This window comes from Oryza sativa, chromosome 7, assembly GCF_034140825.1.
Source record: "Oryza sativa Japonica Group chromosome 7, ASM3414082v1".
Lineage (NCBI taxonomy): Eukaryota > Viridiplantae > Streptophyta > Magnoliopsida > Poales > Poaceae > Oryza > Oryza sativa.
Genome location: NC_089041.1, coordinates 8,664,115 through 8,684,431, shown reverse-complemented (window position 1 = coordinate 8,684,431; position 20,317 = coordinate 8,664,115). Strand labels below are relative to the sequence as shown.

General features: G+C 45.7%; 1 protein-coding gene and 1 long non-coding RNA gene across 2 annotated transcripts; one reads left to right on the top strand and one right to left on the bottom strand.

The window, feature by feature from the left end:
• Positions 1-259: 259 nt before the first annotated feature.
• Positions 260-1,399, bottom strand: LOC112939596 (uncharacterized). Its single transcript, XR_003243352.2, has 2 exons — positions 906-1,399; positions 260-580 (listed from the first exon to the last, which is right to left on the bottom strand). It is a non-coding gene; the product is annotated as an uncharacterized lncRNA (long non-coding RNA).
• A 5,453-nt stretch (positions 1,400-6,852) lies between these two features.
• Positions 6,853-7,898, top strand: LOC136357399 (uncharacterized). Its single transcript, XM_066312645.1, has 2 exons — positions 6,853-7,321; positions 7,456-7,898. Exons 1-2 carry the CDS (start codon positions 6,853-6,855, stop codon positions 7,896-7,898), a joined length of 912 nt encoding a protein of 303 aa, XP_066168742.1.
• Positions 7,899-20,317: the final 12,419 nt, after the last annotated feature.

Below are 20,317 nucleotides of genomic sequence, written 5' to 3'. Positions count from 1 at the left end.
ATTTTAACGTAACGGAGTTCACCGTCAAATGAACGGTAGGTTCCCGGGTGAACCAAAAACACGGTAACATACCGTGCGCTGACGGAAACTCTCGGTATGCTCCGGTGTGTTACCGTGCGTTATAGTATAATAAACACACGGGAAGCAATCGTTACTGGGTTTGTACAGTGGATATAATTATTTTTTATTTCTGATTTTCATTTAGTTTCTTTTTTATTGTCACTTATTGCATCAAAAAAGAAACACCACATGCTACATGCACCACAGCTCACATCCATATAAGGTGAAACCACATAATTCACCAAATAAATTTAGGTTTCAACATACACATGTTAATTAAAGAAATATCAAAGCTTTAAGACAAGCTAGCTTGCCTACTCTACAAATTCAGACAGTCATGTGACATCTCAACAGATGAAGCAGCTGCATATATTTCATCTTAATATATCTATCAGCCGACCAAAGCAACAAATTCTTCCATAGATCAATAATTCAATATCGAATCAGTCAAGATGATGGGTGGCTGCTGTTTGTCACCTTGAGTTGATACATGAGTGTAGATCCTTGCAATTGTTAGATACTGGTAAGGAGACAAGATAGCAACACATGTGTAAAACCACTGTGCGATTGGTAGAAACAGAATGGATATGAAATTCTAGATTTGACATATGTTTCCAATAATTGGTAAATAAGAAAGCTTACTGAGCAGTGCTGAAAGAAAAATAATCTAGCACAAGATAAAGTTCCATGGGCATACCGTTTACTTTAACTAAAAACAATTTAAAATGATAGAAAGGCAAGGAAATGTAAACTTGTTTATCGACATGAATCCTATTAATAAACTATTAGAATGTGATAATGATAAATTAATCTACAGTTGCTCACTGAAGTCTAAAATTACTTACTCAGCTTATTGCAGGAAACACCCGAGTGGAATACTAGAATCCGCACATGAAAAGAAAAACAGCCAGCATGAACAGTAGATGTCATGGACAGGATATGAGAAGTGAGTATTGTTTCAGTCAGTTACCAATACCAATTTACACTACCTATTAGTACCAAAGCAATTACTGCAATTCATTCAGTTACAAATTTACAGTTGCACTATGGGAGTGAATTTCTGGGCTTCAGTATTTAATTCATACTACCCTGTTTTTACAACAAGGCAACATACATGTTGAGTGAATGACTACGATACAAAATCAAAAGCAGTACTCATACTATTGTGTTTCAAAAATGAGATATATAGTGCGATAGTCAGCATAGCATTTTATTGGGAAAAAATGTTGATCACAAATTGGTGAGGCACTTTGGAGAACTACTGAGAGATTGTATAAAGAGCATACCACATCATGAGATAACATGAGCTTTAAATTTTTGCATCATATAGTGAGATAATATAATAATCAGGGAAAATAACTGCACAAATCTACCAACTGGTGATGAGCACGAGCTAGCATGCATAGAACACGACCTTTTATAGTTATAAATGCAAAGGACATGCTGTGAAGTGTCAACTTGCAGCCATTAAGACAAACACCTTGTAAGCATAATTCACTGTATCTTGTGGACTGCAGTTTTGCTGATTTCTTCACTGACCCAACCAACCCAACCCCTGAATCATGTACTGAGAAAGGAATGCAGTATCATTTGCAATCACATGGATCTACTACTTCCCCATTGCCCAGTTGCCGAAGAGACGATTATACCGTTCGAAAAAAAAAAGTTTCCTACTTGACACACACCAAACCAAAGAATAATAAACATTAACTGACGATTGATCCAATGTCGAACCCTAACCATCGCCGCAAACAAGTAGCAGCAATACAGCATTGCATATGCGATTTCAGAAAATATATATAATGGATTGGTAAATGCCACGCTCAAGAACAAAATCAAGAATTTGCCAAAAATGCCTTGATGCTCTTTTCATTCCCTTCTGGATGGATGCAATCTCGTGGACAGGACAGGTGTAACAATCCGATGCAAAACCTACTTTTGAGGTTTCGAATAAACATGATTACAGACATTGATGTAACTGCAAAGGGAAGCAAAGCATGATGATATATATAGTGTGTCATGGTTTACCTGATATATGAACGTAAGAAAGAAGATACACAAAGGTAAAACATATGAGTTTGGTTGATTTAAATTAACTGATATGTTTTATTACCCTTGAAAACTACAAGCATACGAAATAAAATTATTTTGATTTTATTGTCTGATTTGTTGAACAAATAAACCAATATTCGGACGGCTAAGCCTGCCCGATCGAGTGGTTAAATCACCTATCGACTTTTTTAATTGATAACATATATAGCATTTGTCTTTTCCTTCCAGCATACAATCAGGTGATGCTCAACTCTGCCAATGATTACTCACTGAGACACTGGTTCTTGCAATATCGTCTAAAGAAATCTGTAGCTGTTTGGCACTAGACACCACTCATGAAGATGCAGTACAGGTTTATATATATTTTTTCTTACAGACCGAAAACTGCACTATGCATGCATAATCCTTTTTGCTACACAAGCTAAATCACATGAAACCTTATTATGCTCAGGTGTTACAGAGACGCCAGTTTATTACGTCTATCAGAAAGATCTGAAGAAAAAATACTAAAAGATGTGGTGCATTCAGTTCAGCTTCTGGAACTGAAGCAATTTTTTTCCCTGGATAAAGATTCAGACATGGAGATGTTTGGTTCTATCAAGAAGCTGAAGAAACCAGACTAAATGAAAAGCAAAAGAAGGGGCTAGAAGTGATGAATGGATTTGATACTGAGAAGTTGGAATCATGCCAATGCTCTTGATTTGCACCTAACGAAATGGATTTTCCTCCTCGAGTTGAACTCCTGTTTTTTTAACTTGAATTCCTGATGCTTCTCCTTCTTATTGTGCCATTTGCTAAGATTTGTTATTGAATCTTTCATCAGGCTAGATATGGAATTTTCATTGTTATCGCCCTGAACTTCCCTACAGTTCTTCTCAAAGCAGAGAACTGCCTTATTTGGTTCTGAAGGTTCATGCTATATATCACTTGTGTGTAGTGTGATGATTTTTGTTGCATGTAAATAAGCTGCATGCTCTTTACTTAGGCTGAGGCAGTTAAACTGTGTGCAGTCGTGCAGAGATGCCTATCATTTATGATTGAGATTACGACGTATAAATTTAGACAAACTTTACAACATAAATATTTTTTCAACATTCTGGAGACTGAAGTAATCAAGATTAATTAACACGGATTTACCATCACAACTTTGTTGCAAGATAGGAGGATGGCCCTAGTTGTCATTGATGACTCAACCAAGCTATCAAAGATATTTCCTGGCAATAAAATCAACCAAATCATCTAATTAATACTATTAATGTTTGCTTTCATCTAAATACATAATATTTCCTAGCAAACAAATCAACCCAATCATCTAAAAAGTGCTCTGCTAATATCTTCAGCTCAGAACGAACAGTCTTGAAAACGGCTATATATGCCAGGCGTTGCTCAGAGGGTTGTCACAACATCAGGCTAGCTTCTGTCACTTAGGTATGTAGTGAATACGTAAGACCACAAAAACCAGAGGGGGGGTGAATGGTTGTAGTACCAAAAACCAAAACTTTTAGCGGAATTAAAAGTTACCCTCAATTCGATGTCACACGGTCAGACCGGAGTAGATGCGCTGGTCTAACCGCATGGAAACCACCGGTCTAACCGCTGTAGTCGCTCCGGTCTGACCGCCGAAATCTGCTACTGTCGTCTGTAGCCGCCGCCAGTCTGACTCTGACTGCCGTTAGTCCGTCGGTCAGACCAATCCGATGTCGTCGGTCTAACCGGTGGTGTCTTGCCGGTTGGACCGCCGAACCCGAGCAAATACAAATCGAAGAACTCTCAAAGTATATGACAACTTTATTACTTCTCTTTGTGTTTATAAAGTGCAACAACAGCACTTCTCACGAAAATCTCGAGTACTAAACTTGAAACCCTAACTATTCTCCCAACTCAATGCTCTCTAAAACGATACCGGGAGGCCACACCCTTCTTCTCTATATATACCCGAGGTAGGCAGCCTAAAGCCACGAACCAAACTTGTACAAGAAGTCCTAATCCCCTAGGAAACCTTTCTGTATAAGAAACTAACTTTACAAATAACAATTGTACCAAATTTGGACTCCCTCCAAATTCGACTCCGCACCCCATACGCACACAATACCTTCATCGTATGCCATATAGAATCTTCACCAACCATGTGCATTGATCTTTAGCCTAAGTATCTGTCACGCCCAGAATTTCTATCCAAAACTCCAAACGCTTACATACGTGTAAACCCTCGTCCAGGAATCAGCTGAGACACACAATAACAAATTGATAATAGAGTGCAATTATTATTCTATTTAATAGGCGAATATAAAGTCATTACAGAGGTAGATAGTTCCTCTCAAACAATAAAGATCTAAGCAGCGGAAAATAAAATAAAAAGCGTAGGCGACTCCATCCCACAAGTAGCTAGACCAGGGCTACGCCTAATCCTCCACACCTTCAGCATCACTGTAGAACTCCTCCTATGATGAATGATTGCAAGGTGAGTATATGACATACTCAACAAGCCACGCAGCAAATATGCAAGTGCAGGGGATAACAAAGGATTGCATAATATAGTCTTATTTGCATAAATGGCATTCAATAAATACTTAAGAATATAGAAAAAACAGTAAAGTATTTAATTAAACAATATTAATCCAACGCTATACAACATACCCGTTGTATAGGTCCAACCATTCTGAACAACCATTCCCGGCTGCACAGTTCTATCTCCAAACCAGGAATATACCATTCCAAACCAGGAGCTAAACAAGTTATTACCAATTACAGCATCATTTATTATGGTGAGAGGTATGAGACTAATCACGAAAGACATTGTTAGACCCGCCCATAACAGCGGTGTGGAGATTATGGATACCCCATATCTACATGGCATGTATAGTACGACTAGGTACAGGGTGCCATATATAGATAGAATATCTTTATGAGGACTCGGGTTAAGTTTAAACTTGTATGTCAAAGAAATATACGAGATCCTAGTCGGTGACGATTGTATTTTATCTGTAATTGCATATTCCGTTAGGGATATGGACTGTATTTTGTAATACTGACCCCTTCCCCTATATAAGGAGGGGTCCGGGTCCCTCTAGGGACACGATTTTCTCCCAGATCATACGATCAATAATACACTCGGCGGATCAATCCCTGGACAGGAGTAGGGTATTACTTCTTGATTAAGCAGGCCTGAACCTGTATAAAATTATTTGTCTCCAAACCCATCCACTTTTCTAGCTTGGTAGCCACCCCCTTTTAGTATTGCCGAAATCTTGTTTCGACAGTTGGCGCGCCAGGTAGGGGTAGCGTCAAGTTCTTCGCCGATTAAGTGCGATGGGTTCCGTCTCCGGCATCGACGACTTCGTCTTCCCTCCCGGGCAAGCGTTCTGGTTCAGCAGCCTCGACTTCATCACCAACGACTTCGGCAAGATTTCTCTCCTCGACTCGGATTCAAATCAGTCAGGGAGAGACCAGGTCCCAGCCCCGTTCGGTATTCCGAACTCGGCCGAGATCTACCCCAAGCTTATCTCGATCAAGTCGGCTCCAAACCACTTGGACGAGATCCCATCTACTTCAACACCACCAGATCAAGATGATGGGGCCTACCCGCCAATCCTGATGAAACTCCCCGACGATCTGGCTGTCGTCTTCACTACAAGGACGTCTTCTCCCCGTAGGCCTAAGCGGGATCCGGCTTTAGCATGGATCCGGCCTAGCTCCAGGGAAGTCGGCGTCATACTCCAGCCACTCGGCACGATTTCGACGGATCAATTGGAAGGCTACTTCAGCTCCCCCGGCGTCGACTCACGACCAACAGAGATCGTAGAGTATGATTAATTCGGCTACCTCTATGACAACCGTGACCTCGACGACTTCAACGAAAGCTTTGAAGATAACTACACCCCTCTCTATTTCGGCGTCTTCATGGCCGATAACGAGACGGAAGAACAACGCCAAGCCCGAGAAGCAGAAGCACGACGCGTACAATAGGAGGCCGAGCGACGCCGACTGGAAGAGGAGCGCCAAGCACAAGAGCAAGAACAGCTGCAGCGTGAGCAACAGGAACGTGAACGGGTTGCAAAGGAGGCTGAGGACCGATGACAACGAGCCTTGGATGTAGGGCGACGAGCGCGAGATCTTATCAGGCAGCAAGGCGTTGAGGGGACAGCGGTCTTCTGCACCCCTCAACAGAACGCGGTTGCGGCGATCACTCTCCTCGACACCCTCCTCAAGGAAGACGCACTCAACCAAGCTGATCACGTTATCAACATCTTGAACCAGACCAAGACCATGATTGCCGCCTCGGTCCCGGTTAACTCCGCAAGCGTCCGCACGCCGACTGGTAGCCGAGTTCCCCATCTTCGGTCTCAAGATTATCACCAGCCAAGCCTCAGCATTGCTGGCGCGGGATACAATTGCAGGAGCAGGGGCCACAACGAGCGATCTGTCCACTCGCCTCCCGAACGACACAGGGAGCGCCGAGTTGAACGGCCTCGCTCCCCACCTCGTAGGCGCCCCGTCAATCTTCGTGATACAATCAATCAGCGCCGCGTAGCACGAGGCTACGCGCACCGCCATTCTCCGGATCGCTATGACGACGACGTGGATGGAGTTGCTGCCTTTACTAACGACCTGCGTCGAGTGGATTGGCCAGCCGGCTTCAAGCCGACTAGAATCGAGAAGTATGACGGCACCACTAATCCGGAGTCTTGGCTCACCGTCTATGGTCTCGCAATCCGTGCAGCAGGAGGAGACAGCAAAGCCATGGCAAACTACTTGCCTGTGGCCCTAGCGGATTCTGCTCGGTCCTGGCTTCATGGGTTACCCCGTGGCACGATTGGATCATGGGCGGAGCTTCGCGACCACTTCATCGCCAACTTCCAGGGCACCTTTGAACGCCCTTCCACACAGTTTGATCTCTACAACGTCATTCAGAAGTCTGGAGAATCCCTTCGAGATTATATCCGGCGCTTTTCTGAACAACGCAACAAGATCTCCGACATTACCGATGACGTCATCACTGCCGCTTTCACCAAGGGGATTCGTCACGAAGATCTAGTCGGCAAGTTCGGGCGCAAGCCTCCCAGGACGGTCAAGCAGATGTTCGAGAAAGCCAACGAGTATGCCAAAGCCGAAGATGCCATCATCGCGTCCAAGCAGTCGGGTCCCACTTGGAAGCCAAAGAAAGATACGCCGACTATGGGAGGGGGTGGAAGTACCAATCACAAGGACCGTAAGCGTAAGCCCGAGGAACTTGTTGCAACTACTTTTGACAATCACATTCCTCCCGACAACGTTCGCGCGTCAATACTTTTGACAAGGTCATGAACTCCCAATGTCCGCATCATCCTAACTCCAATCACGCAGCCAAAGATTGCTTCGTCTACAAGCAGTTTGCAGAACAATACGCCAAGAATGCATGGAAGGCCTCCGACGGAGATCAAAGCACGTCAAAAAAGAAGGACGATGACGACGATGCCCCGACAGGTTTTCAAGACCATCGCAAGGAGCTCAACCACATCTTTGGCAGACCTCTAGCTTATGAATCTAAAAGAAAACAAAAGCTGACCGAACGGGAGATTAACGCTGTTCAACCCGACATGCCCCAATATCTTCGGTGGTCAGAGACAACAATCAAGTTCAACCGCTCGGATCATCCAGACCGAGTGGTCCACCCGGGGCGGTACCCCCTAGTACTAGACCCAGTGGTTCGCAGTGTCAAGCTTCGGAGATCCCTCATCGATGGCGGCATTGCACTCAACATCCGCTTCGCCAAGACCCTGGACGACATGCAGATACCTCGCACATAATTGAAACCGAGTAATGCGCCCTTCCACGGAGTCATTCCAGGGCTATCCGCTACACCACTCGGCCAGATCACTCTTCCAGTCACCTTCGGTACTCGGGAGAACTTCTGCACAGAAAACGTCTGCTTCGAAGTTACTGATTTCGAGACAGCGTATCACGCCATACTGGGGTGCCCGGCGTTAGCCAAATTTATGGCTGTCCCGCACTATACCTACATGATGATGAAGATGCCTGGTCCTCGAGGAGTCATATCCCTGCGGAGCGACATCAAACAAACCGTCACATGCGACAAGGAAAGCTACGAGATGGCCCAAACCCGAGAGATCGCGATCGCCCGAGAAGACATCCGACTGGCTGCAACCACGGTAAGCGAAGGAGAAGTGCCTGCAACCAAGATCTCAAAGAGTGGAGAAAGCGAAGCCAAGACCAAGAAAATTCTTTTAGATCCTTCTGATCCTACTAAGACTGCTGTAATAGGCGCTGAGTTAGATTGTAAATAGGAAAGCGCACTCACCACCTTTCTTCAAAATAATAAAGATATCTTTGCGTGGAAACCATCCGATATGCCTGATATTCCTAGAGAGGTGATTGAGCACTCTTTACATGATAAGGAAGACGCTAAACCCATCAAACAACGACTCCACCGCTTTGCACAAGATAGGAAGGACACGATCAAGGAGGAATTGACCAAGCTGTTAGCAGCGGGCTTCATTAAAGAAGTCCTTCATCCCGACTGGCTGGCTAACCCAGTCTTGGTTCAGAAGAAGACCGGGCAATGGCGCATGTGCGTCGATTACACCGACCTCAACAAGTCTTGCCCCAAAGAACCTTTTGGGTTGCCTCGCATTGACCAGGTAGTTGACTCGACCGCCGACTGCGAGCTACTCAGTTTTCTAGATTGCTACTCAGGATATCACCAGATCCGACTGAAGGAATCCGACTGCTTGAAGACTTCATTCATCACGCCCTTTGGGGCCTACTGCTATATCACCATGCCTTTTGGATTGAAGAATGCAGGAGCAACTTACCAACGCATGATCCAGAGATATTTTTCGACTCAGATCGGCCGCAACGTCGAAGCTTATGTGGATGACGTAGTCGTCAAGACCAAGCAGAAGGATGATTTGATTACAGATCTAGAAGAAACCTTTGCGAGCATCCGCGCTTTCAGGATGAAACTAAACCCTGAAAAGTGCATCTTCGGAGTACCGTCAGGGAAGCTGCTTAGATTTGTGGTGTCCCATAGAGGCATACAGGCCAACCCGGAGAAAATCAACGCCATCCTCAACATGAAACCGCCGAGCTCCCAGAAAGATGTCCAAAAGCTGACTGGTTGCATGGCGGCGCTCAGCTGGTTCGTTTCACGACTCGGCGAGCGGGGGATGCCATTCTTCAAGCTGTTAAAGAAAGCAGACAATTTCCAGTAGGGACCCGAAGTACATAAAGCCTTTGAAGACTTGAAGAAACTTCTCACCTCTCCACCAGTTTTGGCCTCACCACATCCGCAAGAGCCGCTATTGTTATACGTGTCGGCAACTTCCCAGGTTGTGAGCACGGTCCTGGTTGTTGAGCGTGAAGAAGAATGCCATGTTCAAAAAGTCCAACAACCAATTTACTTCGTTAGCGAGGTTTTGGTCGACTCCAAGACAAGATATCCTCAGGTCCAGAAGCTATTATATGGTGTTTTAATTACCGTCAGGAAATTATCTCACTACTTCCAAGGTCACTCGGTCACGGTGGTTACATCGTTTCCACTCGGGGATATACTTCATAATCGTGAAGCAAATGGACGAATCTCAAAGTGGGCCTTAGAATTGATGTCCTTGGATATATCCTTCAAGCCGCGAACTTCGATCAAGTCCTAAGCTTTGGCCGACTTTGTCGCCGAGTGGACCGAGTGCCAAGAAGACATACCCGAGGAGAAGATGGAGTATTGGACCATGCATTTTGACGGGTCGAAGAGGCTTTCAGGCACTAGAGCCGGGGTTGTTTTGATCTCCCTGACTGGAGAAAGATTGAGCTACATATTGTGGATACATTTTTCTGCATCTCAAAACGTGGCAGAATACGAGGCGCTTCTTCACGAACTAAGGATTGCAATCTCTTTGGGAATTCGGCATCTGATAGTTCGTGGAGATTCTCAGTTGGTCGTTAATCGAGTTATGAAAGAGTGGTCCTGCCTTGATAATAACATGACCGCTTATCGGCAAGAGGTACGCAAGTTGAAAGACAAGTTCGATGGGCTCGAACTCACCCACGTTCTTCGGCACAATAACGAAGCAGACTCACTAACTTCGGTTCAAAATGAGAAGCAGGTCCTTCCAAAGTGTTTGTTAAACATCTTTATGAACCAACCGTACCAAGGAAAAACAATCGAGGCCATGGACACTCAAGACGTAGGTATGATCGAAGCCGACTGGAGAGAGCCCCTTATAAGATTTCTGACCAAACAAGAACTCCCCCAAGATAAGGATGAAGCCAAGCGGATCTCCAGGCGTAGCAGGCTCTATATCATTCACGAGGCCGAGCTGTACAAGAAAAGTCCATCAGGAATTCTGCAACACTGTGTGTCTTTGGAGGAAGGGAGACAATTGTTAAAGGATATACATTCTGGTATCTGTGGCAATCACGCTGCTGCATGGACCATTGTCGGCAAGGCTTACCGGCAAGGTTTTTTCTGGCCTACAGCTGTGTCCGACGCTGATAAGATTGTGCGGACATGTGAAGGTTGTCAATTTTTCGCCAGACAAACTCATCTACAAGCCCAAGAGTTGCAAACCATCCCGTTGTCCTGGCCGTTTGCGGTTTGGGGGCTTGACATGGTCGGCCCATTCAAAAAGGCAGTCGGTGGTTATACTCATCTCTTTGTGGCTGTCGACAAATTCTCCAAGTGGATTGAAGCTAAACGGGTCATCACAATCACAGCAGACAAGGCTAGAGATTTCTTCATCAATATTGTGCACCGGTTTGGGGTACCTAATCGGATCATCACTGATAATGGCACTCAATTCACTGGTGGAGTATTTAAAGACTTCTGTGAAGACTTCGACATTAAATCTGTTATGCCTCCGTATCGTACCCTATGAGCAATGGACAAGTCGAACGAGCCAATGGCATGGTACTCCAAGGAATAAAGGCACGAGTTTTCGACCGACTGAATCCCTATGCCGGCAAGTGGGTAGAACAGCTGCAATCTGTACTTTGGTCCTTGCGCACCACTCCCAGTCGAGCCACGGGCCAGTCGCCGTTCTTCCTAGTTTATGGAGCAGAAGCAATGTTGCCTAGTGAGGTGGAATTTGAATCTTTACGTTTTCGCAACTTTCGCGATGAGCGCTACGGAGAAAACCGAGTAGATGATCTAAACCGACTGGAAGAGGCCCGGGAAGCAGCCTTAATTCAGTCAGCTCGATATTTGCAAGGGTTGCGGCCGTTATCATAATCGCAACGTTCGATCACGAGCCTTCTTAGTCGGCGACCTGGTTCTGAGAAAAATTCAAACTACACGAGATCGGCACAAGTTATCCCCCTTATGGGAAGGGCCATTTATAGTCTCCGAAGTCACTTGGCCAGGTTCCTACCGACTCAAGCATGAAGACGGTACTCCTATCGACAACTCCTGGAATATCGAGCATCTTCGTCGTTTTTATGCTTAAGCATTACTTTTGTATTTCCCTATTTTGACCGCTAACATCAAGCTTTCCCTTGAAGTTATCAGTCGGGGGGCAACTATAATAATAATGGAGTGTGATTTTTATCAATTCAATTTGCTTACTTGATTTATCATTGCCTTGCTTGATCTTTTGGCTTAGTCAATGAGGACTGAAACTTTTTTAATAGCTTTTGCGGGTTTTAGGCTCAATAAGGTTTCACAAAAGCTTTTAAGAAATCAGAAGTTAAGTTTGAAATATTGAGCACAGCATAAATTCATCGGTATTGTACAAATTGTGCCTCCATCATAATCATCATCATCAGAATCATTGTTATGATATAACATCAATCGGTATCAGTTTTTTCATTATCAGAGTTATCAGATCCAGTCGGCTGAAGGTCGTTGTCCTGGAATCTCTCAACTACATAAACTGCTATCTTATTGGCGGCTTTCTGCGCATCGTTGATGAGGTCAAGAGCAGCTTCTTCGCTCGTCCCGTCTGCAAAGCCATCAATGGCGTCAATGTCGGTCCTCGGGTATAGAGACTTGGTCATTGCCAACGCCAGGCTTGCTCCCATACTTCTAGCCTCTTTGATATTCTTAAAATATGTATCGGGAGCAACTCTCAGCTTGTCGAAGATTTCGGAAGCATCGAATGTACTCGGACCATTGTTATTGAAGAACATGGCTTGGACGAGTGGGGTAGTAGCGTTAGCGACTTCATCCCTGGCCCCTTCAAGCCTCTTGATTTTGTTGACTAAGACATCAAATTGAGCCTGCGACTTGATTTTGCGGTCTGCATCAACAGATTCACATCAATGAGTAAGCATAAAGAAGATAATGGCTTTTGAAGTATTGATTGCTAGTACCTTCAACGTCTTTCAAAGCCGAGTCCCTCTGTCTTGCCAATTCAGCCTTGTCGTTTTCCAGAGTCTGAATCTGCTTTTCCAGTTGAGATATCTTGGCGGCTTGCACTATATTGCCCCTGGTTAATTGATATTACAAAGATGACAGCACAAATAAGTTGGACAGAGTTTGTGTGTACCTTTTGATGAGCCACTTAGTTCAAAGTTGGATTCCTGGAGCTCGACAATCCGATCCCTCAGATCATGCTCAGTTTTTCTGGCAAGTTCTTTGACTTCGTGCAGCTGGTCTCTGGTGGCCTGAAGGGTTCCGAGATGAGGAACTAATTTTTCCAGGGTCGCGGTTTTCGCTTCATTCCTGAGATAGATTCTCTGCAAAACAGTTTTACCGGCATTTGAGCTAAATGGCAAACAAGATGGTTGATGCCGTGCACGAAGAAACTTACGTTTACAATGCGGGTAGCCTGGCTGAGTGCCTTTTTCAGCAGGCATACTTCCTCATCTTCTTTTTGCTTATTGATCACAATTCCTTGAGGTTGCATATCGTCGTCCCACCACTTGACTAAAATGGGTGGACGGTAATCCTCAGCTGACTGTATCTGGAGGACTTCTTCTTTGTCGCTGACTATCGGGCCTTAGGCATTTATGAAAAGCGATGAAACAATTGGAGAAAGTTTGTCAGACCAAAATGATTTTGGATAATATGCTTACCTGTGATGATTTCCGGTCGGAGACGAGTGGGCTCTTATGCTTTTACAGAAGAGCTGGATCCTGGATCATTATCGGCATCCTTTCCGAGAGGGTTGTTTGCTTGAGTTTCAACTTCAGGGATCTCTTGGTTTGGTTCTGTCCCCGACTGGTTTCCAGTCGGGGGCTCCTGGTTAACTCCAATTCCAGCTTCGGCCGACTGGTTTCCAGTCGGGGGCATGTTGCTGGGTTCTACATTATCGGTTGCCGGTTGATTATCACTCAGGTGATCTTTTGCAGTCGGCCTAGTTTCTTTTGAAGAACCCGTCTCCATGTTAGTCAGATCAGAGTCCTTTCCAGAAGGATCTATGTCAGATGGCTTCCTACGAGTTTGAGTTGTGCTATCAGTATTATTTTAATAATGAGTGAGCATCAATACAAGGAGGATCGTCAAACGATTTATACCTGGAAGACTTCCTGATTTTCAGCATGGGACGACTAGATGTTTTCTTCTTCGGATTGGCTTGTCTCGGTTGATTTCCGGTCGCCTCTTTATTTCCAAATTTTCCAGCATCATCGCCTTCATCATCACTCAGAACCAATTTGTCGCGACCGGGAAAATTTCATTTTCCCGAACGCTAGTGTATTAATCCCCGTCCTAGGAAAAGCAGGGGTACAGCATACAAACATGATATAAAAGACATATCTTTATTATATCGATAATATTTACATTATTACAAAGGCACTTAAGGCCTGACAATCAAAAATAAACAGCAGCGGACTAGCGGGCCTACGGCTCCATCTTCACAGGCGCTCAACTGGGGTATAAGCCAAGACTCCACCTAAGACTTCTTCTCCAAAGCTTCTCTTACTGAAGGGGGGAGAAAGATAGAGCAAGAATGAGTACAACCACAGTACTCAGCAAGCCACACCGGCAGATGCACGACTAATGCAAGGGGGTACAAGGGGTAATGATATAGGGGTTAAGTTTTGCAGAAAACAGCATTTAAAAGTCACTTAGTTGCCCAAAGCCATTTTAAAAAGACGATCCTAGAGCTACACAGTATTATTAATCAAGGTCGTGAACCCGCACGAACCTGCCTTAACCCAAGGCCTACGATGATTCAGACCGAACTGGCAACCCGACCCTGGGTCCCAGCTCGTCCCAAGCCAACCCAGGCCAACCATTCCACATTTAGTTGTTGAGCAAATTTTAAGAATTAAAACACTAACTTGGGTACATTGCTCGGCTTGCCCATAACCGAGGGCGTGGCTATTCGAATAGATTATACTCTGATCAGAGGTGTACATCTTTACCCACAAGACACATCTTCCTCACGTGTAACCACGTGCCACATACCACCACGGTATACGGACGGAAGACGTGACATAGTTTCCAACCCATCCTAGCCATAGACAAGAGTACCGACCCAACCCCACCTACGGCCGGAACCTCCGGGACAGGTAGGCAGGATTGAGCCCCTAGCAGCAGGACACCAGCCCTGTGCCATGACATCTCGACTACCGGGCCGCAGCTCGTGTAGCCTTCATTTGTCCTAGAGATGTCCATCGACCCCCGACTTCGTCCATCTCCATCCGTGTACTTTTGTTTATAACCAGACTGAGCCACAAACTAAGCCTTACCCACTAGACATGTGGAAGTACGGTAGTGCTTTGCAACAGAGGCCCGAAGACCGGTCCTTATATGGCCGAGGTGCTACTATCAAAACCATGCACCCCGAGCCCAGCCTAAAACCATTTTGGGGATTTTGAATAGAGGGGGCGGTGTGAATCCCATTCCACAATAAACCAACAATTCCAAAGTGTCCAGGTGATATGAATATCCCAAAGTCTAGAGTTGTAAAACCGCCTAATTTTACCTAATTAATCAGCGAAGCATCTACCTAAAATTATACTAGTGGTACTATGGGTAGAGTGTCCACTAGTTGGGGTTTTGTTTATTCTAGGGTGAACAAGGAAATAATAACAATAACAATAATAAGGTCATAACAAAGGTAAATAGGCATGGCTAAATAAAACAGTGATAACGCGGGAATTTAAATAAAGCGATAATGCAATAATTTAAATCAACATAATTTTATAAACTGGGATTCAATATGTTCAAAGATGATGTGACTTGCCTTGCTCGCTTTCCCAAACGTCGGCTTCAACTTCCACGAAGAGTGGATCTTCCGAAGCTGCAGCGTCTACACGACGAGCGGAAAAGAAAAGGCTTTTACTCTAATAAACTCCATATAACAAGCAGAAACAAAGCACAAAAATGGGTTCTTGACTTCTTAAGGAAAAATTAGAGACTTGAACGGTCCAATTCCGAGTTCAAATGGCCAAGTTATGGCCATTTGAAGGTTATATGCTCTTTAAATGAATATTTGCGAATTTCTTCATTTAAATTTTAATTCAAAATTGGATTTATTGCGTCAGCCGAGGGGAGGGGCGCGTGGACCGGGTCCATGGGAGTGGGGCCCACGTGGCAGTCTCACGGTCCACGGTGGACCGGGTGCACCCGGCTCACACCGGCCGGCGCCGTGGGTCCCATGCGTCAGCCGCACCCGAGGGCGCGGGCGGCTGACGGCCGGGCCCCACATGGCAGCCGCGGGACGCGCCCGAAGGCGGCCACGCCGGCACAGCCGACGGGAGGCGGCGCGCCCGCGCCCCGATGGTCGCCGCCGGCGACCACCGGCGCGGCGGAGCGGCGCCCGAGAGAGGGGAGGGAAGGGGGAAACGAATCGGCGGTCCACGGCTCACCCCGGGTCGACGGCGACGACGGGAACGGCGACTGGAGCGGAGAGGGGCGGCTGCGTGGCTCGGGTCGACCGGGACGGCGGCGTTCCGGCGGTCGGCGACCGAAACGGAGAGGTGGACGAGGTCGGCGAGGTTGCGGCGAAGCCGAAGGAGGCGGCGCCGAGGCGGGAGATGGTCCGGGGCGAGGACGGCGGCGAACCGGAGCTCGGCGGCGACGGCGGAGAGAGAGAGCGACGGCGCGAGCTCGATTCCGGCGGAGAGAGAGTGCGGCGAGTGGCGGAAACGGCGGAGGGAGGCACGGGGAGTGTTTATATAGGGTTGGGAGGGGGAGAGAGCGGCCGGATGAGGGGGAAACGGGCGCGGAAGATCCGGCCGCCATTGATGCGCCGGCGAGGTTAGGGGAGGAGTTTCCAAACGAATCCGAGGGAGAGAGGGAGGGAAAAATGGGGGGGGGGAAAGAGGGAGGGAATCACGGGGAATATTTCCCCCCTCTTGATTGCACGCGGGACGGACGGGAGCGGCGGGATTCGCGGCGGCGGCGGCGCTAGGGCACGGGCGAGGCGGCGGGAGCGGCGGGAGGTAGGGGATGACGGGTGGGCCCCACCCGTCATCGAGGGTGGCGGGCGGGCCCGCCCGTCAGCGGCGCGCGCGCGGGGAGAGGCCGAGTGGGCCGCGGGGAGAGGAGGGAGAGGGGAGGGAGATGGGCCGAGCCGGCCCAAGGGGGAGAGGGGGAGGGAAAGGGAACTTTTTAGAGTTTTTCTTTTTATAAAATCATTTTAACTTTGTTTATTTCTTAATAATTATTATTTGTGCTCTGAAAATTCCACTAAAATTTGAGGGCTCCTTTTAGACCAAGGAGAATTTAACAAAAATTCTCCGGGCCACATTTGAATTTTTCTTGTACGTATTTTAGTGTTTGCCAATTTCTTTTCGAATTTTAATTAATTCTATTATTCCTTTTAGAAAATAATTTTTATTTCGGGATGAATTTATCAGGACGTGACAAATCCACCCCCCTTACAAGAATCTCGTCCCCGAGATTCGAGGAGGCTAGCAAGAAGATAGGTTGGGCGGTCTTCTCTTCTTGTCTGACTTCTTCCGCTCCGTCTTCACAAACTTTCAGCAAAACTTCACCACTCGGAACTGCTTGGCTTGACCTCCTGTTGCGGGTGGAATCTTCTCTTCACCTGACTTGAACCAGGGTGCACCTTTTAGCTGACTCAGACTAGGTTGCGGTAGTTTAATGATGCTTCCGTTCCAGAACTTCTCATGATTCATATCTTCGGAGTCAACCTCATACAAGTTACCACTTCATGTCATGCGTCGACACTAGCTTGTCATTACTAGGATACCATGTTTGTCATCATAAGAATATCATGCTTGTCATTCACTTCTAACTTGCCACCAACTGCCTCATATTAGCTTTCCCGGTCTCCGGGTAATAGCTACTTCTGCTATTTGATGCAAGGGTCGATAACTTTGCCTTTGAATTATGCTTCCCAAGAGAACCAACTTATCCCACTTGACATACTTTGACGTCTTCCCAAATGGCTTTATTGCTGGATTTGTTATTGTCTAATCATTATCCTGCCAAATCTGAGGCTTCGTTGTTAGATGTGCTTTTAATCTGACCTCTGTAGATTATCTTCGAACATATCACTTGATTCATAACTGGGAATAGCTCTCACGAACAAGCAACTCGGATTCACTTTCTTTACATTCAGTTTACTTCCCATTATTATCTTCAGGTTGTCCTCAGTTAGCATTCAACGTATTCCTTTACACCTTTAACCTTGATGTGTTCTTTCCCATTGGATCATCTCCCAAGACATGGCATTGCCTGGTAACCGGTGCTTGCACTTTTCACTCCGTCTAGCATCTGATACCGAGTTGAAGATTTCACTCTTTGCCTTCATAGAAACACTTTTACCTAGGTCATCTTGCTTACTTAATGACAAGGTGACTGTTGCGGGGCAATTACAATCAGGGGTCTTCCTTGAGCGATGCAGAGCATGTTTCTGTTTATCAATCACCTTTCGGCCTACTTCTTTCATGCTAGAGAACATCTTTGCCAATCTCTTTTATCAATCTTCTTTCGGCTTATCTCTAACAGGTGGTATTCTTTAATGTGGATTGCGGACGCTTCTGGGGACGATGAGGTCCTTTGGCTTGCTGCCTTTCAGTGAAACCTTGATGTGGTTTGTCAAAAAGCTGCACTGACTACCTTCAGGGAAATACATTGCTTGCTATCTGTATCTATGCCACTAGGGTTTAATTGCCGATGATCATCTTTAGTGCTTCCTCGAGATGGGGAGCATCCAAATTGTTCTTCTGCCATATCACCTTTGACCCTTTTCTGATACCTGATAGACTAATTACCAACCATCGACTACTATGTTCTCAAATATTGATGTCTCCTGGATCTTCTTAACTGTTTGTAGGTATATCCGAACTTATCAATGTAGAGGCATGGCGGGTACCCTTATGGGTTTCATCCAACAATCCTTATCTTGATCTGTAAAAGGCGTATCCAAACTCCTATCCCCAACTACTGTCTCATTGGCTTTTTAACCCAACACAGTTTAATTGGTTTTCTTTTCCATCAACAGGTTGGTTATTAACTCGAGGTTAGAATATAGTTCTTCTGACACGAGACCCTAGGTCTCCTTTGTCAGTAAACCATTATACACATGATCACATATCCGCATCTTCCAATAGAATCCTCTTAGAACTTGTCTGTATTACACATTTCTCTCTTATTACACGAATACAAGGCACTGCCTTAAACAAAAAGGAAAGGTGCTTATCATCGGTACATTGTATCCTCAACATGAATCATCCATAAACATAGCAAGCTCACTGTTTATAGACATGAATATATTTATTTATTACATGATTGCTGCAAACTTTCGATTACACAATGATAAGTAGCGAACTGAAAACCACAAGCGTGGCTGCTCATTTTGATTCTGGAGAGATATAGCTGGCATTGTTCTAGTGACTGCATCATCCTTGATTGGTTCTGTGATGATGTGATAGGACTGCATATTGCTATCATTCACAGGAGAACCTTCCTTCTGATTGCTGTTTGAAGCGGATGGCGGTCTTCTGCTTGGTATCGCCCTCCGGAGGTTGATTGCCCTTTGCTCGGCCTGGAGTAGGTCGGGGAGAGACACAACTTCTTCCATCGACGACAATTCTTTGCTGAGGCTGTCGGTGCAGAGAATGGTTGGTGCTAAAGATATTATTGCTATGATTTATTGCAGAGTTAGGTGGAGCAGGAGGAGCATTGGTGCTGTGGATGATATCGTCGATGTTGCTGTTGGAGCTGACTAGCTGATGAGACAATCGTAGGGTTGTTCGTTGGATTTCTGCGGTCTTGGTCAACAACACACTGAGTTGGCAATCCTTGGGCACATGGTTTGTTCCTTCGCACAGAAAACATGTCACCTTGCGAGTGGGACACTCCCCTGGTGGATGGTCTTCTTCATAGTGAGTGCAGAGTGTGAGACACATGCTAGCAACGTGTCCAGTTTCTCCACAACGGGTGCATGCCTTTGATCCGAAGAAGACACATCTGAAACTCTTAGTCCAAACAAATGTCTCTTTGGTTGATCACTTGATTTTCTTCGCCATCAATCGCTAGGTTATTTGATTCATAATAGATTATGAGCTTACGGAAATGAGAACCTAGGTCTCCCTAATCAACAACAAAATGTACACAACTCACAGCACTTGCAATCTTAACATGGATCCTTCATAAACTTATCAAACTCATTCATTATCTCATGTTTCTCTGTTATTACATGATTGACGGGGAACAACTATAAAACAAAAGTATTTGAACACTGATATAAGAGTATTATGGTTGCTTCTGACTAGCGCTATGCTTAACAGGTACTGCATTTGCTCCAGTGACCACTTGGCGATTGGCATGTCTGCTTCCTTAACAGGTACTACAGTTGTAACAGACAATAACTTTCTTACGCTCGGGTTCTTCATCTTGTACTTGATTTCTTGGCTGCTGTGCTGGAACGTCCAAAGGTACAATGCCGATACTGGCCTCTGTCTTGTCAACTGATGGCTGGGGCTGAAATTGAGCATTGACACCTTGTGGTAATGCACTCGCTGGAGTTGGAGCTGTTGCAACGCGGGCTATAGGACTGCTTCGGGATGCATGGATGACAATTCGCTGAGGAGCAAGCTTCTGATTGCAGGGAGTTGCGTGGACTGACGTGCTGGCAGCTACGTTTCTCGGTTTTGGGCACTTGTCGGCGAAATGACCCATTCCTTGACAATTGAAGCAACAGATATCTTCCCGGACTCGGCATTTTCTTTTCTCATTTTGATTCCTCTGTCCTGGCACTGGATTTAGGCTGAAACTGTAATCTTGGCGAGGATTGGTGTTGCCTTGATGCTTCTCTCCGTTGGAACTGGCGGGTTGGTTAGCCATCTTCTT